Source organism: Hyaena hyaena, unplaced genomic scaffold (assembly GCF_003009895.1).
Source record: "Hyaena hyaena isolate Hyena2069 unplaced genomic scaffold, ASM300989v1 scaffold_830, whole genome shotgun sequence".
Classification (NCBI taxonomy): Eukaryota; Metazoa; Chordata; class Mammalia; order Carnivora; family Hyaenidae; genus Hyaena; species Hyaena hyaena.
In genome coordinates, this window is record NW_024081455.1 from 219,605 (window position 1) to 236,822 (window position 17,218).

Here is a 17,218-nt window from a genome sequence, read left to right on the forward strand (position 1 = left end):
ACTTCATTTCTTATGATAGGAGTGAGCTGGGGAGAAGCCTCCTCGCACCGGGTGGGCAGGGCTCCTGGGGAAAGCCAGAGGGAGAATCCTGGTGTGTGTTGGGTAAATTCTGGCTGACAGCTGATGAACTGGCTTAAAAAGGTACTGCCTGTGAGAGGAGGCTGTGAGGTCACACTGCCTGGGTTTGAATCCCTGCCACTTTCTTGGTGTTGGTGACCTTGGGCAAGATACTTAATCCTTTTGTACCTCAGTTTCTTTATCTGTCCAATGGGAATAACATGATCTACTTCATATGGTTCTTATGAGGATTGAGTGAATTCAAATATACACATTGCCTTGGGGCACCTGGGTGGCTCAGTCAGTTAAGTGTCTAACTTTGGCTCAGCTCACCATCTCACATTTGTGGGCCCCAGCCCCACGTTGGGCTCTGTGCTGACAGCTCGGAGCCTGGAGCCTGCTTCTGATTCTGTCTCCCTCTCTTTTGGCCCCTCCCCCACTCACGCTCTGTGTCTCTCTCAAAATAAAATAAAGAAAAAACATTAAGAAAAATGCAAGTTGCCTTGAATAGCACCTGGTACGGACTAAGAATTTTATATTATATTATTTTATTTTATCTTATTTTATTTTGTTTTGTTTTATTTTTTTTTTTTTTGAGAGAGAGAAAGGGTGCAAGTGAATGAGGGTTAGAGAGAAAGAGAGAGAGAGAGAGAAGCAGGGCTTGAACTCATGAACCTGAGATCATGACCTGAGCCAAAGTCGGATGCTTAATGACTGAGGCACCCAGGTGCCCCAGGACTAAGCATTTTAGATGTGTTTGCTGCTACCACCACACTCCCCAGCTGCGCAGGACCAAGTTCCACACAATTCTATGTTGACACCGCCCGGAGCTCGGAGAAAGAAGAGATAAGGGAGATTGGGCAGCAGAGTGAGAACACCAGCCCTAAACCACCTGGTGCTCTCTTTCTTCCAGACAGAAGGGGTGAGCCCCCCGTTCACAGCACGGGTACCCAGCTCTGCCTCAGCCTATGACCAGAGAGGACTGGCTCCCGGCCAGGAGTACCAGGTCACTGTCCGTGCCCTTCGAGGGACTAACTGGGGCCCTCCTGCTTCCAAGACCATCACCACCAGTGAGAGCTGGGGCTGAGGGCCGGGTCCTGGTTGGAGATCTGGATTTGAGAGGGGTGGCTGGGAATCTGCCCCTCCCAGGAAAGCAGAAGGGAGGAATTGGATGGTGACAGAGCTCTCAGAGGGAAAGCTGGTGATTGAAGAACCAGACTCCCACCTGATCCCTCTTCTCTCTAACCTGGCTAGTGATTGATGGCCCCCAGGACCTCCGAGTGGTGGCTGTGACACCAACCACAATGGAGCTCAGCTGGCTGCGACCCCAGGCTGAGGTGGACCGGTTTGTGGTGTCCTATGTCAGTGCTGGCAACCAGAGGGTGCGGCTGGAGGTGCCCTCTGAGGCAGATGGAACGCTGCTGACCGACCTGATGCCAGGCGTGGAATATGTAGTGACTGTCACCGCAGAGCGAGGCCGGGCAGTAAGCTACCCGGCTTCTGTCAGGGCCAACACAGGTATGCCTGGCAAGGGGCTAGGGAAGGACCCAGTTTCTTTGTGGAGCAGCCCCTTCCTTGGCAGCTCGTATCTAGGATTCACAGGCTCCTCTGAATACATCTGGGTAGGGCAGTCCTGTAGGAGGGCTGCAGGTTGGAGTGTGAGGTCGGGGGCGGGGGAGCTGCTCCATGGAGAGAGGCAGTAAATAGGAGATGATGTCTGATCCACCCAGATGGGGTAGTTCTGCTTGAAACTTAGACACAGGGGCAGGCCTGCGCTCACAGTCAGTGGTCAGACCTTGTAGGGATCGGAATTGGGCAGATCAGAGATCTGCATTCCTGTTGACTTTAGGATTGGGGTTGGGGGGAATTTGGTCTCAGAGCTGTAATTTTCCACTAATCCTCAAGGTCTCTTAACAGATGGATATTTAATTTCTTTTCCTGTGACAGAGGGACGCCCACCTCGCTGTAGCTCACATTTTCTCCTCCCACTCCCCTTTCTCTCCTTCAGACACAGGGCCCCACCTGCTGGCTTCTCTCTTCTTTTTAGGGTACCAAGAGTGGCGGGCTTGGAGGGCGAGCGGGGAGGGGCTCCTGGGACACTGATTCCTTTCTCTGGTTCTCTTTCCAGGTGGGGCTGGGGCACAAGCAAGAGGCCTCTGGCTCCGGTGGGAGGGGATGGAGGGAGGGGCTGCCGTGGGGGGGAGCGCAGGGGCGCTGGGGAGGTGGGCTGCGACTGACCTGCTCTCCCCTTCCCCCTTTTTTGCCCCCGGCAGCACCTGGCCACTACAGTTACCCGGAGGGGCGCCCCCCAGCCCCGCCCCCCCAGCCCCGCCCCCGGCCGGCTCCGGCCCCTCGGCCCCCACGGCCCCCGCGCCCGGCTAGGCCCTCGCGGCCCGCAGAGGACCGGGAGGAGGAGCCTCGGCCTGGGCCGAGCCTGCCGCAGCCCCCTCGGCGGGCATGGGGCAACCTGACCGCCGAGCTGGGCCGCTTCCGCGGCACCGTGCAAGACCTGGAGCGCCACCTGCGGGCTCATGGCTACCCACTTCGGGCCAACCAGACTTACGCATCGGTGGCGCGCCACATCCACGAATATTTGCAGCGGCGTCGGGCGGCGGCCGCCCCCGTCGGCTCCCCCGCCCCCCCGCCGCGTCGCCCCCGCCCCACTACCAGCCCCGACCCCGGCACCTGGAAGCGGGACTCCAACCAGGGCATCTACGGCCTCTCGCCAGAAGGCGTCGACCGGGTGGCTGCGCCCCGCCACCCCAAACCCGAGGTCCTGGGCAGTTCCGCGGACGGCGCACTACTCGTGTCCCTTGACGGGCTCCGCGGCCACTTCGAGCGCGTGGTGCTGCGCTGGCGGCCGCAACCGCCGGCAGAGGGCCCCGGCGGGGAGCTGACCGTGCCGGGCACCACGCGCACCGTCAGCCTACCTGACCTCAGGCCCGGCACCACCTACCACGTGGAGGTCCACGGGGTGCGTGCAGGGCAGACCTCCAAGTCCTACGCCTTCATCACCACCACAGGTAGCATGGGCTGGGGCCGCGGGACCACCCATCCCCTGCCCAGCCTCACCTGCCACTGGAGTCTGCATCCAAGAGTTCTCCCACTGCCTCACTGCTCAGACCGCCAACCCCCTACACCCTCCCCCTCGGCTTTCAAGCCCTACCTGGTCCAGGCTCCAGGGGACCCCACAACAAAGCATGCTCTCCTGTGTCTTTAGAAGCCATCGCCACCCCAGGGTCCTCGGGGGTACCCAGGGCCAGGGAGACCCGGTCTTTAGGGTTCCCCAACACTTTACCCGGATTGCCATCCCGGGCAAACGAAGGGGCATTTGGGGGAAGGGTCGGGTCTGCAAAAACTCACTGGAGCAGTTTGGGTGGGGCACTGGTGTGAAACCAACAGTGTCCCACTCTGACTCACTGCGGTGAGGGTGGCAGAAGGCTGTGGTCATTGGTTACTATTTTCCACAGTTTGGTCTTGACCTCAAAGGGACACATGGGGACTGATGGGGGGCGGGGGGAGGGTTTGGCCTAGAAGCCATCAGACAGCTTGTGTCTGTGAGAGGTGAAACCACTGCTTCTTGAGCTGCCTTTCCAGACCTCCCGGCTCACTTCACGCTTGTCTCTTCCACAGGAACGATGCCGGGCTCAGGGGAGGGGTGCTCTCTGGCTGCCCTGGGGAGGGTTGTGGACCTGTTCTTCCCCCCTAGGGCCCAGATGCCACCTGAGCTGGATGTACCCCCAGACACTGCTCTTTTCCCTCTCCTCACTACCCACTCTCCCCTTGCATCTGCCTTCCCTAACATCACATCTCCTTTCTTTCAGGCTTCTCACTGCAGCACTAATGGAAGCCAAGACCACCACCCAGTGGGGAGGGGGATGTGCTTAGGGAAGGACATGGAGGTGGGGCTGGGGTACATAGGAGCCTTGTGAGGGGAGGGATGGCCAGATTTATTTCTTTTATTTATTGCCTGCAGGCCTGTCTAAGAATATGGCAGACAGGGGTGTTGGGAGGCCAGACCCTTGGGAGGATGAGGTGGTCCACTGAGTGGACTCAGAAGCAGAAGAGGGAGGGTCTGTGGGCTCTGAGAGGCTAGAAGGCAGAACCTGGAGGCTGGGATTTCCTTTCTTGCTCTCATTCTCGACTCTCCTGTTTTCTCTCCCTGCCCTTTCCCAGGGTCCTCTCCCTCAGGCCTCTTGGGGACCACCGATGAGCCTCCTCCCTCAGGCCCTTCAACCACCCAAGGGGCCCGGGCCCCTGAACTACAGCAGCGCCCCCAGGAACTAGGAGAGTTGAGGGTGCTGGGCAGAGACAAGACAGGGCACCTCCGCGTCGCTTGGACTGCTCAGCCTGACACATTTGCCCACTTCCAGCTGCGCCTTCGGGTGCCCGAGGGGCCGGGGGCGCATGAAGAACTACTGCCAGGGGACGTCCGCCAGGCCCTGGTGCCCTCACCCCCTCCTGGAGTCCCCTATGAGCTGTCACTTCATGGGGTCTCCCCGGAGGGCGAGTCCTCTGCCCCTCTTATCTACCAAGGCATTACGGGTATATCCTAAACTCTGTTCAGATTGGTGTCCTGAGGGTGGGGGAGGGGCTGAGCCATATGGGCTTCCGAGGTGGGAGGGGATTGAAGGGCAGTGCTGGTGTTTGGGTTGGAACGGTAAGAGCAAACAAGGAGAGCAAAGGTTGGAGTTGAGGGTTCAGAGGAAAGAGGAGTGGAGGGGGTCTTAGAACAGTGACAGGGTGGGTAGGGCAGGGAGTCGAGGTGAGACAGTGTATAGACTTTTGGCTCTCCACCTGCAGCTTTCTTTGCCTATGTCCTACCCAATTCCTGGTCACTCCTCTGCCCCTCCCACCCCATAGATCTCTCTGGTAGGTGTGGGAAGGCCTCTAGCCCCAAGGATACTGACCCTTAGCCCCCTCTTCCCCTTCCCTTCCCCACAGCCCCCGCCATCCCTTCACGGGCAGGCTAGGATGGTGGCCTGCCACCCCGGGAGCCTGGCCTGCAGTGGACAGTGCTCCAGGGTCCCATCAGCCAGCTTCTGCTGGGGATGGAAGTTCTTTAGCGTGGGGAACTCCACAGCCAGCAGGGCTTCAGAGATGGGTGAGGTCTGTGGAACCAGTGAGGGATAGGGCCTGGGCTTCCCGGCTCTCGGGTTCCCTCCGGGTCCCTCTTTATGGGACTAGGGTGAGCCTCTCTCTCTGCAACCCCAGGTCACGCTCAGCAGTAGGAGAGAGGGTGGTGAGGGAGAGAAAAGTCCAAGTGGGTGCAGGGGTCTTCGGTGGCTCCAGGACAGCAATGAGGAGGTTCTGACTCAAGAAGAACTGGGGCGGGAGGGGGGTGGCCTGAAACTCCCTCAAAAGTCTTGGTGTGGAGAGGGACTGGGACCTTTGTGAAGGACGGGGAGGCTAGCACGAAGGAAGGGCTAAAGCTCTAATTCCAGAACAGAGATGGCTGGCTACTCAGAGAGGGCTGAGGGTAGGGAAATGGAGGCTTTGAGGGAGGGAGCAGAAGGAGTGGGCTAAGGAAAGGGAAGGAGACCAAGGACAAGGCAGTGGTTGAGTCCACCTGCTTTACTCTGTCCCCCACATTCCAGACAGGGATGGGGCAAAGCCTGGGAAGCCCTTGGCCCCGCCAAATCTGGGCGAGCTGACAGTGACTGACATGGCCTCCAACTCCCTGCTCCTGCAATGGACGGTCCCTGAGGGCGAGTTTGACTCCTTCGTGATCCAGTACAAGGACAGGGACGGGCCCCAGGCTGTCCGTGTGGAGGGGTCCCAACGCTCAACCCTCATCACCAACCTGGACCTTGGCCGCAAGTACAAATTCGTGCTATATGGGCTCGTGGGCAAGAAGAGGCATGGCCCCCTGGTGGCTGAAGCCAAGATCTGTGAGTGAGAACCCTCACCCACACTCCTACCCCTGCCCCCTGCATGGTCTTGTAGGAGGTCTTCCCAGTGCTTTGGGAACTCCAGGAAGGCTTCCTGGAGGAAGTGGGGCCTGACATGAATCCCGAATGGAATATAGTGGCGGGTCAGGCAGAGAGGTTGAGGAGGGCAGTGCAGACAGAGGGAGCCATGGAGAGTGAGGCGGCAGTGAGTGTGATCCTCTGGATGGAGAACAGGGCACCTGGAGAGCTGAAAGGACTGGCCTTGTGTTTCTGACCGAGGAGCTTGGTGGTCATTTGTGGGCTCCAGGGTGCCTCTGAAGGGTTTTAAAGGAGAGTGACATGATTCCATGCTTATCTTACAAATAACACTGAGGCCGCTGCAGAGAATAGCTGGAGAAGTGAATTAAGAGCCAGCAGGAAATGATGCTGGCCTGGCTGGAATGGTGGGAGTGAGGCTGGATGTAGGAGGTGAAGGACAATGAGGAGGCCCAGGCACTCCATGGTCTAGTTCAGACAGTCCCATTCCCTGAGGCAAGGAACAGCGGAGGTGAGGAACAGCACAGCGTGAGCATTTAACTCTCAAATGTGTTTAAGATGTTCTAAAGGCATCGTCGCTCTTATTGCCTCTAACAGCCCTGTGAGGCATGCCCATTTATAGATGAGGAGAGGCACTGAGAGAGAGGGCACTCAAGCAGAAAGTGGTGGGGCTGTGGGGTTATCACTGCTGCCCTCACGGATCTGGAAAGCAGAGAGAAGGCCTGAAGAGGGAGCATGCGTGTCCTCAGTGCCAACGGGCAGGAGTCAGAGTGAGGTAGAGTGGCAGCTGGAACCCTGGAGACGGACTCAGCACTCGGGGCCTGAGCCCAGGTAGAGGAGCATGCAGGGAGCCCAAGGAGGTGATCTGGGGAGAGGGGCACAGCCAGGGAGAGTGGTGTCCTGGATGCCAAAATGAAGGGCGTGGTCAGACATGTCAGATTCCATAAGAGTGAATCAGGGCTACAGAGCATCCACAGGACTTAGCAGTGGCGAGGCCACCACTGACCCTGGTGAGAGCTGCCAGTGGAGGGTGGAGCCAGATTGAGAGGGGGATGGAGGTGAGGACATGGCTACAACCAGGATAGACGTCTCTTTCTGGAATCTGGGTAAGGAATAGAGCAAGGAGGGAGGCTGGAGGCTGGAGTGAGCTAGCAGCTGAGAAGAGGAGCTCCTATAAATGCTGAGGGCACAGTGGCAGGGAGTGAAGGGTTGGTGGTACGGGGTGGGAAAGGAGGAGGTAGGGCCGGAGCACGGGCGTGGGAGGCTATCCCACATTAAAACACTCCAAAGACTGCATTTCCCTGTCTTGGAGGAGAGAGCAGCCAGTAGTTAGGGCTGGAAGCAGCAGAGATTGTCCTGGAAGGCTTCCTTGGCTACAGAGACACAGAAAGGGATGACTGGGCTCCCTTCTCTCTGAAGTCTCTCACTAGGCTGTGGAGAGTCAGGGCCGTGCTAGTCTATAAGGTGCTTTTGTGCCATTTAGAAGAAGGCATCCCTTCTTCCTTCATCCCTAGGTGAGCGTAGCCCCATGCCAGGGCACACAGCTTGGCAAGGAGAGGCTGGCTGGATTTTAGTCTCTTGGCCCTCTCTCAGTCATGTACCTTTGTGCAGTGAACAGCCTGTACAACCTCACCCAACATCCCTATGTGGGAGATGGATCCCCCTTCTCCTTTGACCTCTGTTCCTCCTTCTTCTCTCTACCCCTCCTCCCAGTGCCTCAGAGTGACCCCAGCCCAGTGACTCCACCTCGCCTGGGAAAGCTGTGGGTGACAGATCCCACCCGAGACTCACTGCGCCTCTCCTGGACCGTCCCTGAGGGCCAGTTTGACTCCTTCATAGTCCAATACAGGGACCGGAATGGACAGCCCCAGGTGGTGCCCGTGGAAGGGCCTGAGCGCTCGGTCATTGTCTCCTCCCTGGACCCTGACCACAAGTACAGATTCACTCTGTTTGGGATTGCCAACAAGAAGCGACATGGCCACCTCACAGCTGATGGCACCACAGGTGAGGGGCAACTACCTAAGCTCCCACATGACCCCTCCCAGCCTTCCACACACTTGTCCTCAGCCAGGGACTAGCTGGGGCCTCCCAGTGAGATGGCCGACTCTGAATCCTGGCCCCGCTCCCAGGCTGAGGGCTAGCCAGCCTCCCCCATACTGCTGGGTCCCTTCCATCCCATTCAGTTGCTTCCCAAGGCCCAGAAGATGTATCATACCCTGGCTCTGCCAGACTTCCCAGGAGTTCAGCACCCATGCTGATTGATTAGTGATCCATCCGCCAGGTATGACTGTCCGTCCAAACCCCAAACCCTAATCTGGGGCTGCCACTGTAGCCCTCAGTGGATCCTCTTATTTACAGCCTCAGAGAAGACAGAGGAGCTCCTCCACCCAGAGTCCCCAGAGCAGCCCCTGCTGGGGGAACTGATGGTGACTCATGCGACCCCAGACTCCCTGCGCCTGTCCTGGACAGTGACCCAGGGCTCCTTCGATTCCTTCATGGTCCAGTACAAGGATGCCCAGGGGCAGTCCCAGGCAGTGCCCGTGAGGGGTGATGAGAACAAGGTCACCGTCTCTGGCCTGGAGTCCCACCGGAAATATAAGATGAACCTCTATGGGCTTCATGGCAGGCAGCGTGTGGGACCTATGTCTGTGGTGGCCACCACAGGTGAGTCAGGGCCACACAGGCCTCCCTCCACTCCAGCGCCCAGTCCTCTGAGCAGGACCTGGCCCTGGGACTCCTTCGTATTTCTCTCCACCTTCTCTTTCTGGGCTCCAGTTCTGCCGAGCCTCTACGCTCGACTTCCCCACATCCCAGGACTTCTCACCCAGCCAGCAGCCTCTGACCTTCTCCTCAGCCCCGCTTCTCCATCTCCTAGAACAGCCCTCATTTTTACCATTCTGAATGCCTGGAGCCATCCCTCCATCCCAGGCTGTCCTCCCCACAGATATCCTCAGCCACTGTGTTCTTTCTCCTACAGTGGCCTGGCTTGGGTTGCTGTCATTTCTGAGCTTCTGTCATCAGCTCCCTGCACCCTCCCACTGTTGCTTGCCCTGCCCAGAGCTGGCAGATCTCAGGGACAAGAGTCTCATGTTTCCCCAGCTTCTTCCCGGCATGAAAAGGTCTCATCCCACGTCCCCTGATTCCCAGCCACCTTGGAGCAGGGCAGAGGGCTCCCTCTCAGCCCCCCTGCTTCCCCTCATTCCCCCACCTGTCCAGCCACCCCCTGGTCAGCACCATTTCTGTGGTTATAGAGCGTCATGGGTTGGAGCATTGGCTCTGGATCCGACTGCCTGGATTTTAATCCTGGCTCTACAGTTGATTACCTAAGGGACCTTGTGTAAATTACTAAATCTCTTTGTACCTCAGAAATCATCTGTCAAATGAGGATAGTATAAGTCACTACTGCTTCACAGAGTCATTAGAATTAAATCAGTTAACATACAAACATACAAACTTAGAACAGTGCCTAGCACATCAAAACTTATAAGAATGAGCTGCTAGGAGGGGCGCCTGAGTGGCTCAGTCGGTTAAGTGTCCAGCTTCGGCTCAGGTCATGATCTCACGGTCTGTGGGTTCGAGCCCCGCATCAGGCTTTGTGCTGATAGCTCAGAGCCTGGATCTTGCTTTGGATTCTGTGTGTCTCTCTCTCTGCCCCTCCCCCACTCACACTCTGTCTATCAAAAATAAATAAGCATAAAAAAAGAAGAAGAAGAAGAAGAAGAAGAAGAAGAAGAAGCAGCAGCAGCAGCAGCAGCAGCAGCAGCAGCTATTAAGGGCACCTGGGTGGCTCAGTTGGTTAGACATCTGATTTCAGCTCAGGTCATGATCTCATAGTCCATGGGTTCGAGCCCTGCGACAGGCTCTGCTGTTAGCACGGAGCCCACTTTATTTATTTATTTATTTATTTATTTATTTATTTATTTAATTTTATTTTTTCAGTGTTTTTAAAAAAAGTTTTGAGACAGAGAGAGGCAGAGCATGAGTGGGGGACGGGCAGAGAGAGAGAGGGAGACACAGAATCTAAAGCAGGCTCCAGGCTCTGAGCTGTCAGCACAGAACCCGATGTGGGGCTTGAACTCACAAACCTGCGAGATCATGACCTGAGCTGAAGTCAGACACTTAATAGACTCAGCCACCCAGGCACCGGGAGCAGACCCCACTTTAGATCCTTTGTCCCCCTCTCTCTCTGCCCCTCCCCTGCTTGTGCGCACACACACACTCTCTCTCTCAAAATAAATAAATATTTAAAAATTTTTTAAAAACATGGAGCTGCTATTTCTCCTTGATTCTCTCCCTTCCCAGTGTCCTTTTGTTTCTCCTTTTTCTCTCTACTTTGCCCATTGTTGCCTGCTCCCTCCTCAATCTCCTGTCCCCCGAGTAATACCCTATGGACCAGGGAGTGGGTTACAGAAGCCAGTCTCCCCTCTCCATAGAGCCTCAGCAAAGACCTAGTTGCCAGACAGTGGATAGATGCCCTCAGTGCTGTGATTCTAGACCCAGCTAGGGAAGAGCCCGGCCCTCTCTAGCCCTCTCCCCCAAACCTTTCTTCCACCCTTGACTGAAGTAGAAGGAGGGACGGGACCGTCCAGGGAGGCCTCAGACAGGGCACATTCTTTCTGGTGTCCTGGTCAGTGGGGTGGGGGCAGCTGGAAAGCCCTGGGGAGGTGCTGGACCTGAAAGGGAAGAAGGCAGATGGGAAGAGGCCTTACTGCCCCCTCGATTTCAGCATTGTCAGAGGACATGGGAGAAAATTCCTCAGAGTTTCCTCTCTTCCCATCTCAGCTCTTTTTTCAGGCGTAAGGGGGACCCCCCACCCCCACAGAATCCACCAGTACAGTTCCTACCAGCAGTACCTACCGGGGTCAGGGGCCTATCTCAGCTCTCTCCAGTGAGTTATTGAATGGCTAATACAAACGCTACCTGAACCCCAAAGCCTATGGCTTGATGGCTTTATTTGCTAGATATACTTTGTTGTCATAATTAACCAACAAAGCAAGTCATGCCATAAGCTTGTACCCTCATCTCTTCTCTCAGCCCCCCAGGAGGTTGTGGAGGAGACACCCAGCCCCACAGAGCCTGGCATGGAGGCCACAGAGACCCCTGAGGAGCCCCTGCTGGGGGAGCTGACAGTCACAGGATCCTCCCCAGACTCGCTGAGCCTCTCGTGGACCGTCCCCCAGGGCCACTTCGACTCCTTCACTGTCCAGTACAAGGACAGGGACGGACGACCCCAGGTGGTGCGTGTCAGGGGTGAAGAGGGTGAGGTCACCATCGGGGGCCTGGAGCCGGGACACAAGTACAAGATGCACCTGTATGGCCTGCACAGGGGGCAGCGCTGGGGCCCTGTGTCCACTGTGGGTGTGACCGGTGAGTGAGAGCTGGGGCCTGCTTCCTTTTCCTCCCACCAGTGGCCCCCAGCCTTCCTGTGGCCATTGCTCTCCCTTGCTGCAGTGGTAGCATCACACCCCTCTGCCCCCTCCAGCTCCACCCCCTGCCACGGGGTGTGGGGGGAGGACCTCAAAAGAGCAATTAACCAGGGACTGGGCTAGAACCAGCTTTGTGACCTTTAGCAGTTTTAAACTTCCTGTGCCTGTTTCCTCATGTGTAAAATGAGGACAGTAACAGCCACCCTGCAGCCAGAAAGATGGATCATAATTATCCTGAGTCTGGGATCTGCTCTGTCCTCTTTGGCTGGTTCAGCTGCTTCGATGGTCAGATGTGCATGAGACATTGGGCCTCTCCATCAGTAGCTGGAAACTTTCTTTACCACTCATCCAGTGATTGGCTTTGGAGCAAAGAGGGCCATTCCTTGCACACCCTGTCTTGGGCCCCGGTATGGGACCACCTGGGCACCACTGAGGACCCAGCCTGGGGAATTTCTCTCCAGAGCCTCACCGCCGGGGCCCAGAACCAGGGCAGACCTCTGGGACTTGCACTTCTCCTGCTGACTTGCCCAGCCTGGTCACAGAAAGGGGCCTCTCTTTTCCCTTTGCTCACTGAAACAGACACACCTTTTTCAAAGGAAAACACACCTTTTTCAAGTTTTACTATAAGGAGAAAGATGAAACACTTAAAAGCAGAGAAACAAGTTTTCAGAGCATGGTTTCTGTACTCCCACGAAGCACAACCTCACAGTGACTTGGGTGGCTTCTACTCCTAATTTCTTTCTGTTCTTCAGTTAGCCCTAAGAGTAGGGAGAGGGGAAAGCCACCTGGAGTCCCTGTCCTTCGGGCTTGAAGTGGCAAGGTGGAGGCTTGTGCCAAGCCCAGAACGTGTTGCCGAGGTTTCTTTTAGGGTGACGCTCACAGGTCTCTGTGAGTCCCTGTCCCTGGTCCCTGGTAAGGATGGGCTGTTTTGGGCACTAACTGAGGCAGTGCAGTAAAGGAAAATTGAGTTTGGGAATTTGACAAATCGAGTTCTATTTATGACTTCCCTGGTTTGTGATCAAACATGATGTCCATTATCAAAGCAGGAAAGTGATGGGTAGCTGGAGCCTGCTGAGCTGACCAAAGGGCTGTGCCTGGCATATAGCACATGTTGTACCACTCCCAGGAAAAAATATGTATACTGCCTGTTAGAAACATTTCTAGGGGCACCTGAGTGGCTCAGTCCGTTAAGCATCAGATTCTTGATCTCAGCTCAGGTCTTGATCTCAGGGTTGTGAATTTAAGCCCCACATTGGGCTCCATGCTGGGCATGAAACCTACTGAAAGAAGGAAAAGAGGGAGGGAAGGAAGGAAGGAAGGAAGACAAGAAAGAAAAAGAAAGAGAGAAAGAGAGAAAGAGAGAAGGAGAGAAGGAGAGAAAGAGAGAAAGAGAGAAAGAAAGAAAGAAAGAGAGAGAGAGAGAGAGAAAGAAAAGAAAAGAAAGAAAGAAAGAAAGAAAGAAAGAAAGAAAGAAAGAAAGAAAGAAAGAAGAATTGATGGAGGAAGGAAAAAAGGAGAAGGAAGGAAGGAAGGAAGGAAAGAAAGAAAGAAAAAGGAAAGAAAGAAAGAAAGAAAGAAAGAAAGAGAGAAGGAGAGAAGGAGAGAAGGAGAGAGAGAAAGAGAGAAAGAAGGAAAGAAAGAAAGAAAGAAAGAAAGAAAGAAAGAAAGAAAGAAAGAAAGAAAGAAAGAAGGAAGGAAAGAAGGAAAGAAAGAAGAATTGAGGGAGGAAGGAAAAAAGGAGAAGGAAGGAAGGAAGGAAGGAAGGAAGAAAGAGAAAAAGAAAGAAAGAAAGAAAGAAAAGAAACATTTCTAAATTAGAAAACGATTATGTCAAATGCAACATGGAACTGCCATGTCCATGGGTAGTTATAATTCTACCTTCTCCAGGTAAGCCAAGCCACAACAAGAAGGCTTATTTGATGGTGAGGGACTGTTTCTCTCCTTATGGAAAGACCAGGCAATGGGTGCTATAGGAACCAGCAGAGCTAGAAGGAACATGAAATACAATACAATACCAGCCCTCATACCTGGTACGAGGTGCAGCCGCTCCCACCTTCAGCTGCCTTCAGCCCTGCCCTTCCCGCTCAGACTCATTTTTGTCTTTCCGGGGCCTCACCAACAGCCCATTTTTAGAGCAGGTTTTATCTGTCTGGAGCCTAGTCTTATCCTCCTGCAGACGCCAGAGAAAACAGCTCTTAGGAACCACTCCCGGGAACCTCCTCCACTGTTTTACTTCTTGGGACCACCTTCCACGGTTGGTCACTATTGAGGAATGCCGCCCACGCTCAGCTGATTCTGAGGCAGTGGGGACCAAGAGGTTCTGAGCTTGGCCTTTCCCAGCAGAGTCGTGCAGACCACTCAGTAATTTAACAGACATTTGTGGAGCACCCTCAGTGTGCCGGGTGCTGGGGACACAGCCGTGAGCAAGGCAAAGCCCCTGCCCGTGGAGCTCGCATTCTAAGCAGAGGGAAACAGACACCAAACTGCACAAATATGTCAGTGCTACCGAACGTGACAGTGATTAGCCCTGGAGAGAAAAGCAAAGTCCAGCAGGTGAGATGGTGAATGGGTGGGAAGGAGGTAGGAAATGGCCTCTCTGAGGGCAGACCTGAAAGAGGGAGAGGGCAAGGCACATGGGCCTTTGGGAAGAAGATCCAGGGCACAGGGAAAGTGCCCTGATCATCTGTGGACAATCCAGGAATGTCTGGGATAGAGAGAGGGGAATATGTGAGAGATAGTTAATCACGTGGGACCTCAGAGGCCATTGTAAGGACTTGGCTTTTGCCCTGAGTGAGATGGAAGTCATTTTGGAAACAGGCCCTGACTAACAGCGATCAGAGACAGGGTGAGGGTGGAGGAGGGAGATGATTTAGGAGACTCGGATAGTCCAGTAAGAGCCGGTGGTGCTGGGAGATGGTGGCAGGAATGGAGTTAGTGAGGGGGCGTCAGCTGCTGAAGGGGGTGACAACAGAACTTCCTCATAGGCTAGATGTGGGGGGTGTGAGAGGCCTCGGACGATGCCCACAATGAAGCTGTGGCTTTGCCAAGGTGGGGATGCTGTGGACTGAGCAGGTGTGGGGGGACTCTGTGAGCCTGGTTTTGGACTGAATGAGTTTGAGACACAGACCAGGCACCCAACAAAGATGCCAGGCAAACACGAGTCTGCAGGTCTCGGGGGAAGGGCCTTGGAGCCATTGACACAGGGGGAAGTTCACCACTTTCCAAGTCTCAGTGACGGTGCACACCCCTCCCCATACCCAGCACAGCCCCAGATCCTGGCAGGGACTGAGTGAGGGGCTGGGGCCAGACAGATGTGACCAAATTAGTGTAGTTTTACATCAGAGCCACCTTGTGAGCACCACACAAACAACAGACCTAACTACTAACAAGGGAAAGAAGGACTTTTCCTCACTGCTTCCCTCTGTCTCTGTGTCAGCTCCACAACTGGAAGAGACTCCAGCCACAGAGCCCCCCTTGGAGCCGCACCTGGGAGAGCTGACAGTGACAGATGTGACTCCCAACTCGGTGGGCCTCGCATGGACAGTCCCAGAGGGCCAGTTTGACTCCTTCGTGGTCCAGTACAAGGACAGGGACGGGCAGCCCCAGGTGGTGCCTGTGGCCACAGACCAGCGTGAGGTCACCATCCCCGGCCTGGACCCTGCACGTAAATACAAGATGAACTTCTATGGGCTACATGGTGGCCAGCGTGTGGGTCCCCTCTCTGTGGTAGCTGTGACTGGTGAGTGAGCAGGGGTGAGGCAGTTCCCATCCCTGGTTACACAGAATCCCCCCGCCCCACAACCCTCCCTGAGATCCTGCCTCAGTGGCCTCCATAGGTCCTTCCTGAGGTCATATAGACACCTTAGTCTGATCCCTGAACCCTTGGCTTCTTCCCCAGGCTAGAACCTTCCTGCCCTCCCAGTCCTCATCTCCATTCTGCCCTTTCCCCCAGCAGGAATGTCTAGCTTCCATATGGTCTAAATCCAGTTGCAGACTGTTTGTCTCCCCGATTGTCCACAGCTGTTCCCTTCCTTTCTCTTCACAACCCTGCTGTGACCTGGACACAGCTTCCACCTTCCCCTGATGCCCTTTTTTTAGTTGAGCTTAAATGGCACACATTCCTTGAATCTCTTCTCAGAGGCCCTTAGCACCCTGGGTGCCCTTGTTCTTGGCTTCCTGGGCACAGGTTGCCACCATTTTTCTGCCATGGTGTCTGGTGAAACCCATGGACCCCTCTCAGAGCAGTGTTTTATTATTATTATTTTAATTAAGTTTATTTTTTAAAGTTTATTTATTTGAGAGAAACAGAGAGAGTGACCGGGTATGGGGGAGACAGAAAGGGGGACAGAGGATCCAAAGCAGGCTCCATGTAGACTGCAGAGAGCCCAAAGTGAGGCTCAAACCTGTGATTTCAAGATCATGACCTGAGCTGAAGTCAGACTCCCAACTGACTGAGCTACCCAGGTGCCACTCAAAACTTTAAAGTCTATAAAATAAATGCATAGGATTACAGAAGAAGCCATCAAAATATTTTAAATTCAAATTTATGATTTAGTAACACAGAAACTTATTTATTCATTCGTTAAATAATAAGACTTAGGGGAATGTATAATAATGTACCCATGTTTAGAAGTAGTTGGTGATGAGTGTAAACGATATTTTGAAGTTTCTGTAGTAATTCTAAGGTGATGGGAAAACGTCCATGGATTCCTAATAGTGACAAAGCCACAAGTACTGCTGGTCCCACAGTGGTTGGTCACCTGTATTCATCAGTGAAGGAAATGCTACATTTCAGTTAGAGGTCAAGGAATATATGGGTGTAACTGTTTCTTATCTTAGTTTAAGGCTCCCTTGAGGCCCTGGGAGCCCAGAAGTTCAAGGAGGAAGTTCTCTTGGCCAAGACCTCAGCCATGTTCTTTGTTTTCCTGGATCCTAGCTCCCCATCCCCCAGCCCTAGCCACCGAGTCCCCCCAGGAGCCACGCCTAGGGGAGCTGACAGTGACAGACCTGACCCCGGACTCTGCGAGCCTCTCGTGGACCGTCCTCGAGGGTGAATTTGACTCCTTCGTGGTCCAGTACAAGGACAGGGATGGGCAGCCCCGGGTGGTGCCTGTGGCCGCAGACCAGCGTGAGGTCACCATCCCCGGCCTGGAGCCCAGTAGGAAATACAAGTTCCTGCTCTTTGGGATTCAGGATGGCAAAAGACGCAGCCCAGTCTCTGTGGAGGCAAAGACAGGTGAGAGTCCCCCAAACCCCCAGTAGCCTCCCCACCCTTCTTCCCACTGCCTGATCTTTTTCCTTCTGCTGGTCTTCCCTTTGTCCCTCTCTTTTGATTCATCTGAAAAGCCATACTGCCTGCCCCAGTTCAAGGAAAACAAGTCCATTCCGGGTCTGCTCTGCCAGTTGATTTTTTCTCTCCTCTCATAATTCCACTTCTGTTGAATGGGAGAAGCCCCTTCAGGACCCTTCCTGGAAGGTGGGACAGACTAGGAGTACTGGGGGAGGGGTGAAGGGAGCCAGGAGCCCTTTCTGCCTGCCTGGGCTTTGCAGCTGTCAGTTTGTAGCCATCACCTCCTGAGAGTTTTGCTGTTACCCAGTTTCTTAGCCCACTGACTTACGCCCATCGTGTCCCTATCTGCTGCCTCTAGAGGACTGTTTTCCTCCTGTGCCCTCTTCCTGGAGCCTCGGAAACTGGGAACCAGAGGAGCCCAGGGCTGGCTGCCTGGCTAGTCTCAGTCCATTCCAGCCCAGCTGTGCCCCTTTCCTGGGTTTCAGTCCAGGCCCTCCCCTACCCTTGGGGGCTCCCTG

General features: G+C 54.8%; 1 protein-coding gene across 1 annotated transcript in view; it reads left to right on the plus strand.

The window, feature by feature from the left end:
- Positions 1 to 17,218, plus strand: part of TNXB (tenascin XB) — a 47,081-nt gene that overhangs the window by 7,150 nt on the left and 22,713 nt on the right. The window contains exons 4-12 of the mRNA XM_039219607.1: positions 971 to 1,127; positions 1,312 to 1,575; positions 4,234 to 4,602; positions 5,655 to 5,948; positions 7,698 to 7,988; positions 8,343 to 8,648; positions 11,019 to 11,351; positions 14,847 to 15,149; positions 16,347 to 16,646. Coding sequence (XP_039075538.1) covers positions 971 to 1,127; positions 1,312 to 1,575; positions 4,234 to 4,602; positions 5,655 to 5,948; positions 7,698 to 7,988; positions 8,343 to 8,648; positions 11,019 to 11,351; positions 14,847 to 15,149; positions 16,347 to 16,646 — 2,617 coding nt within the window. The remainder of the gene's footprint in view (positions 1 to 970; positions 1,128 to 1,311; positions 1,576 to 4,233; positions 4,603 to 5,654; positions 5,949 to 7,697; positions 7,989 to 8,342; positions 8,649 to 11,018; positions 11,352 to 14,846; positions 15,150 to 16,346; positions 16,647 to 17,218) is intronic.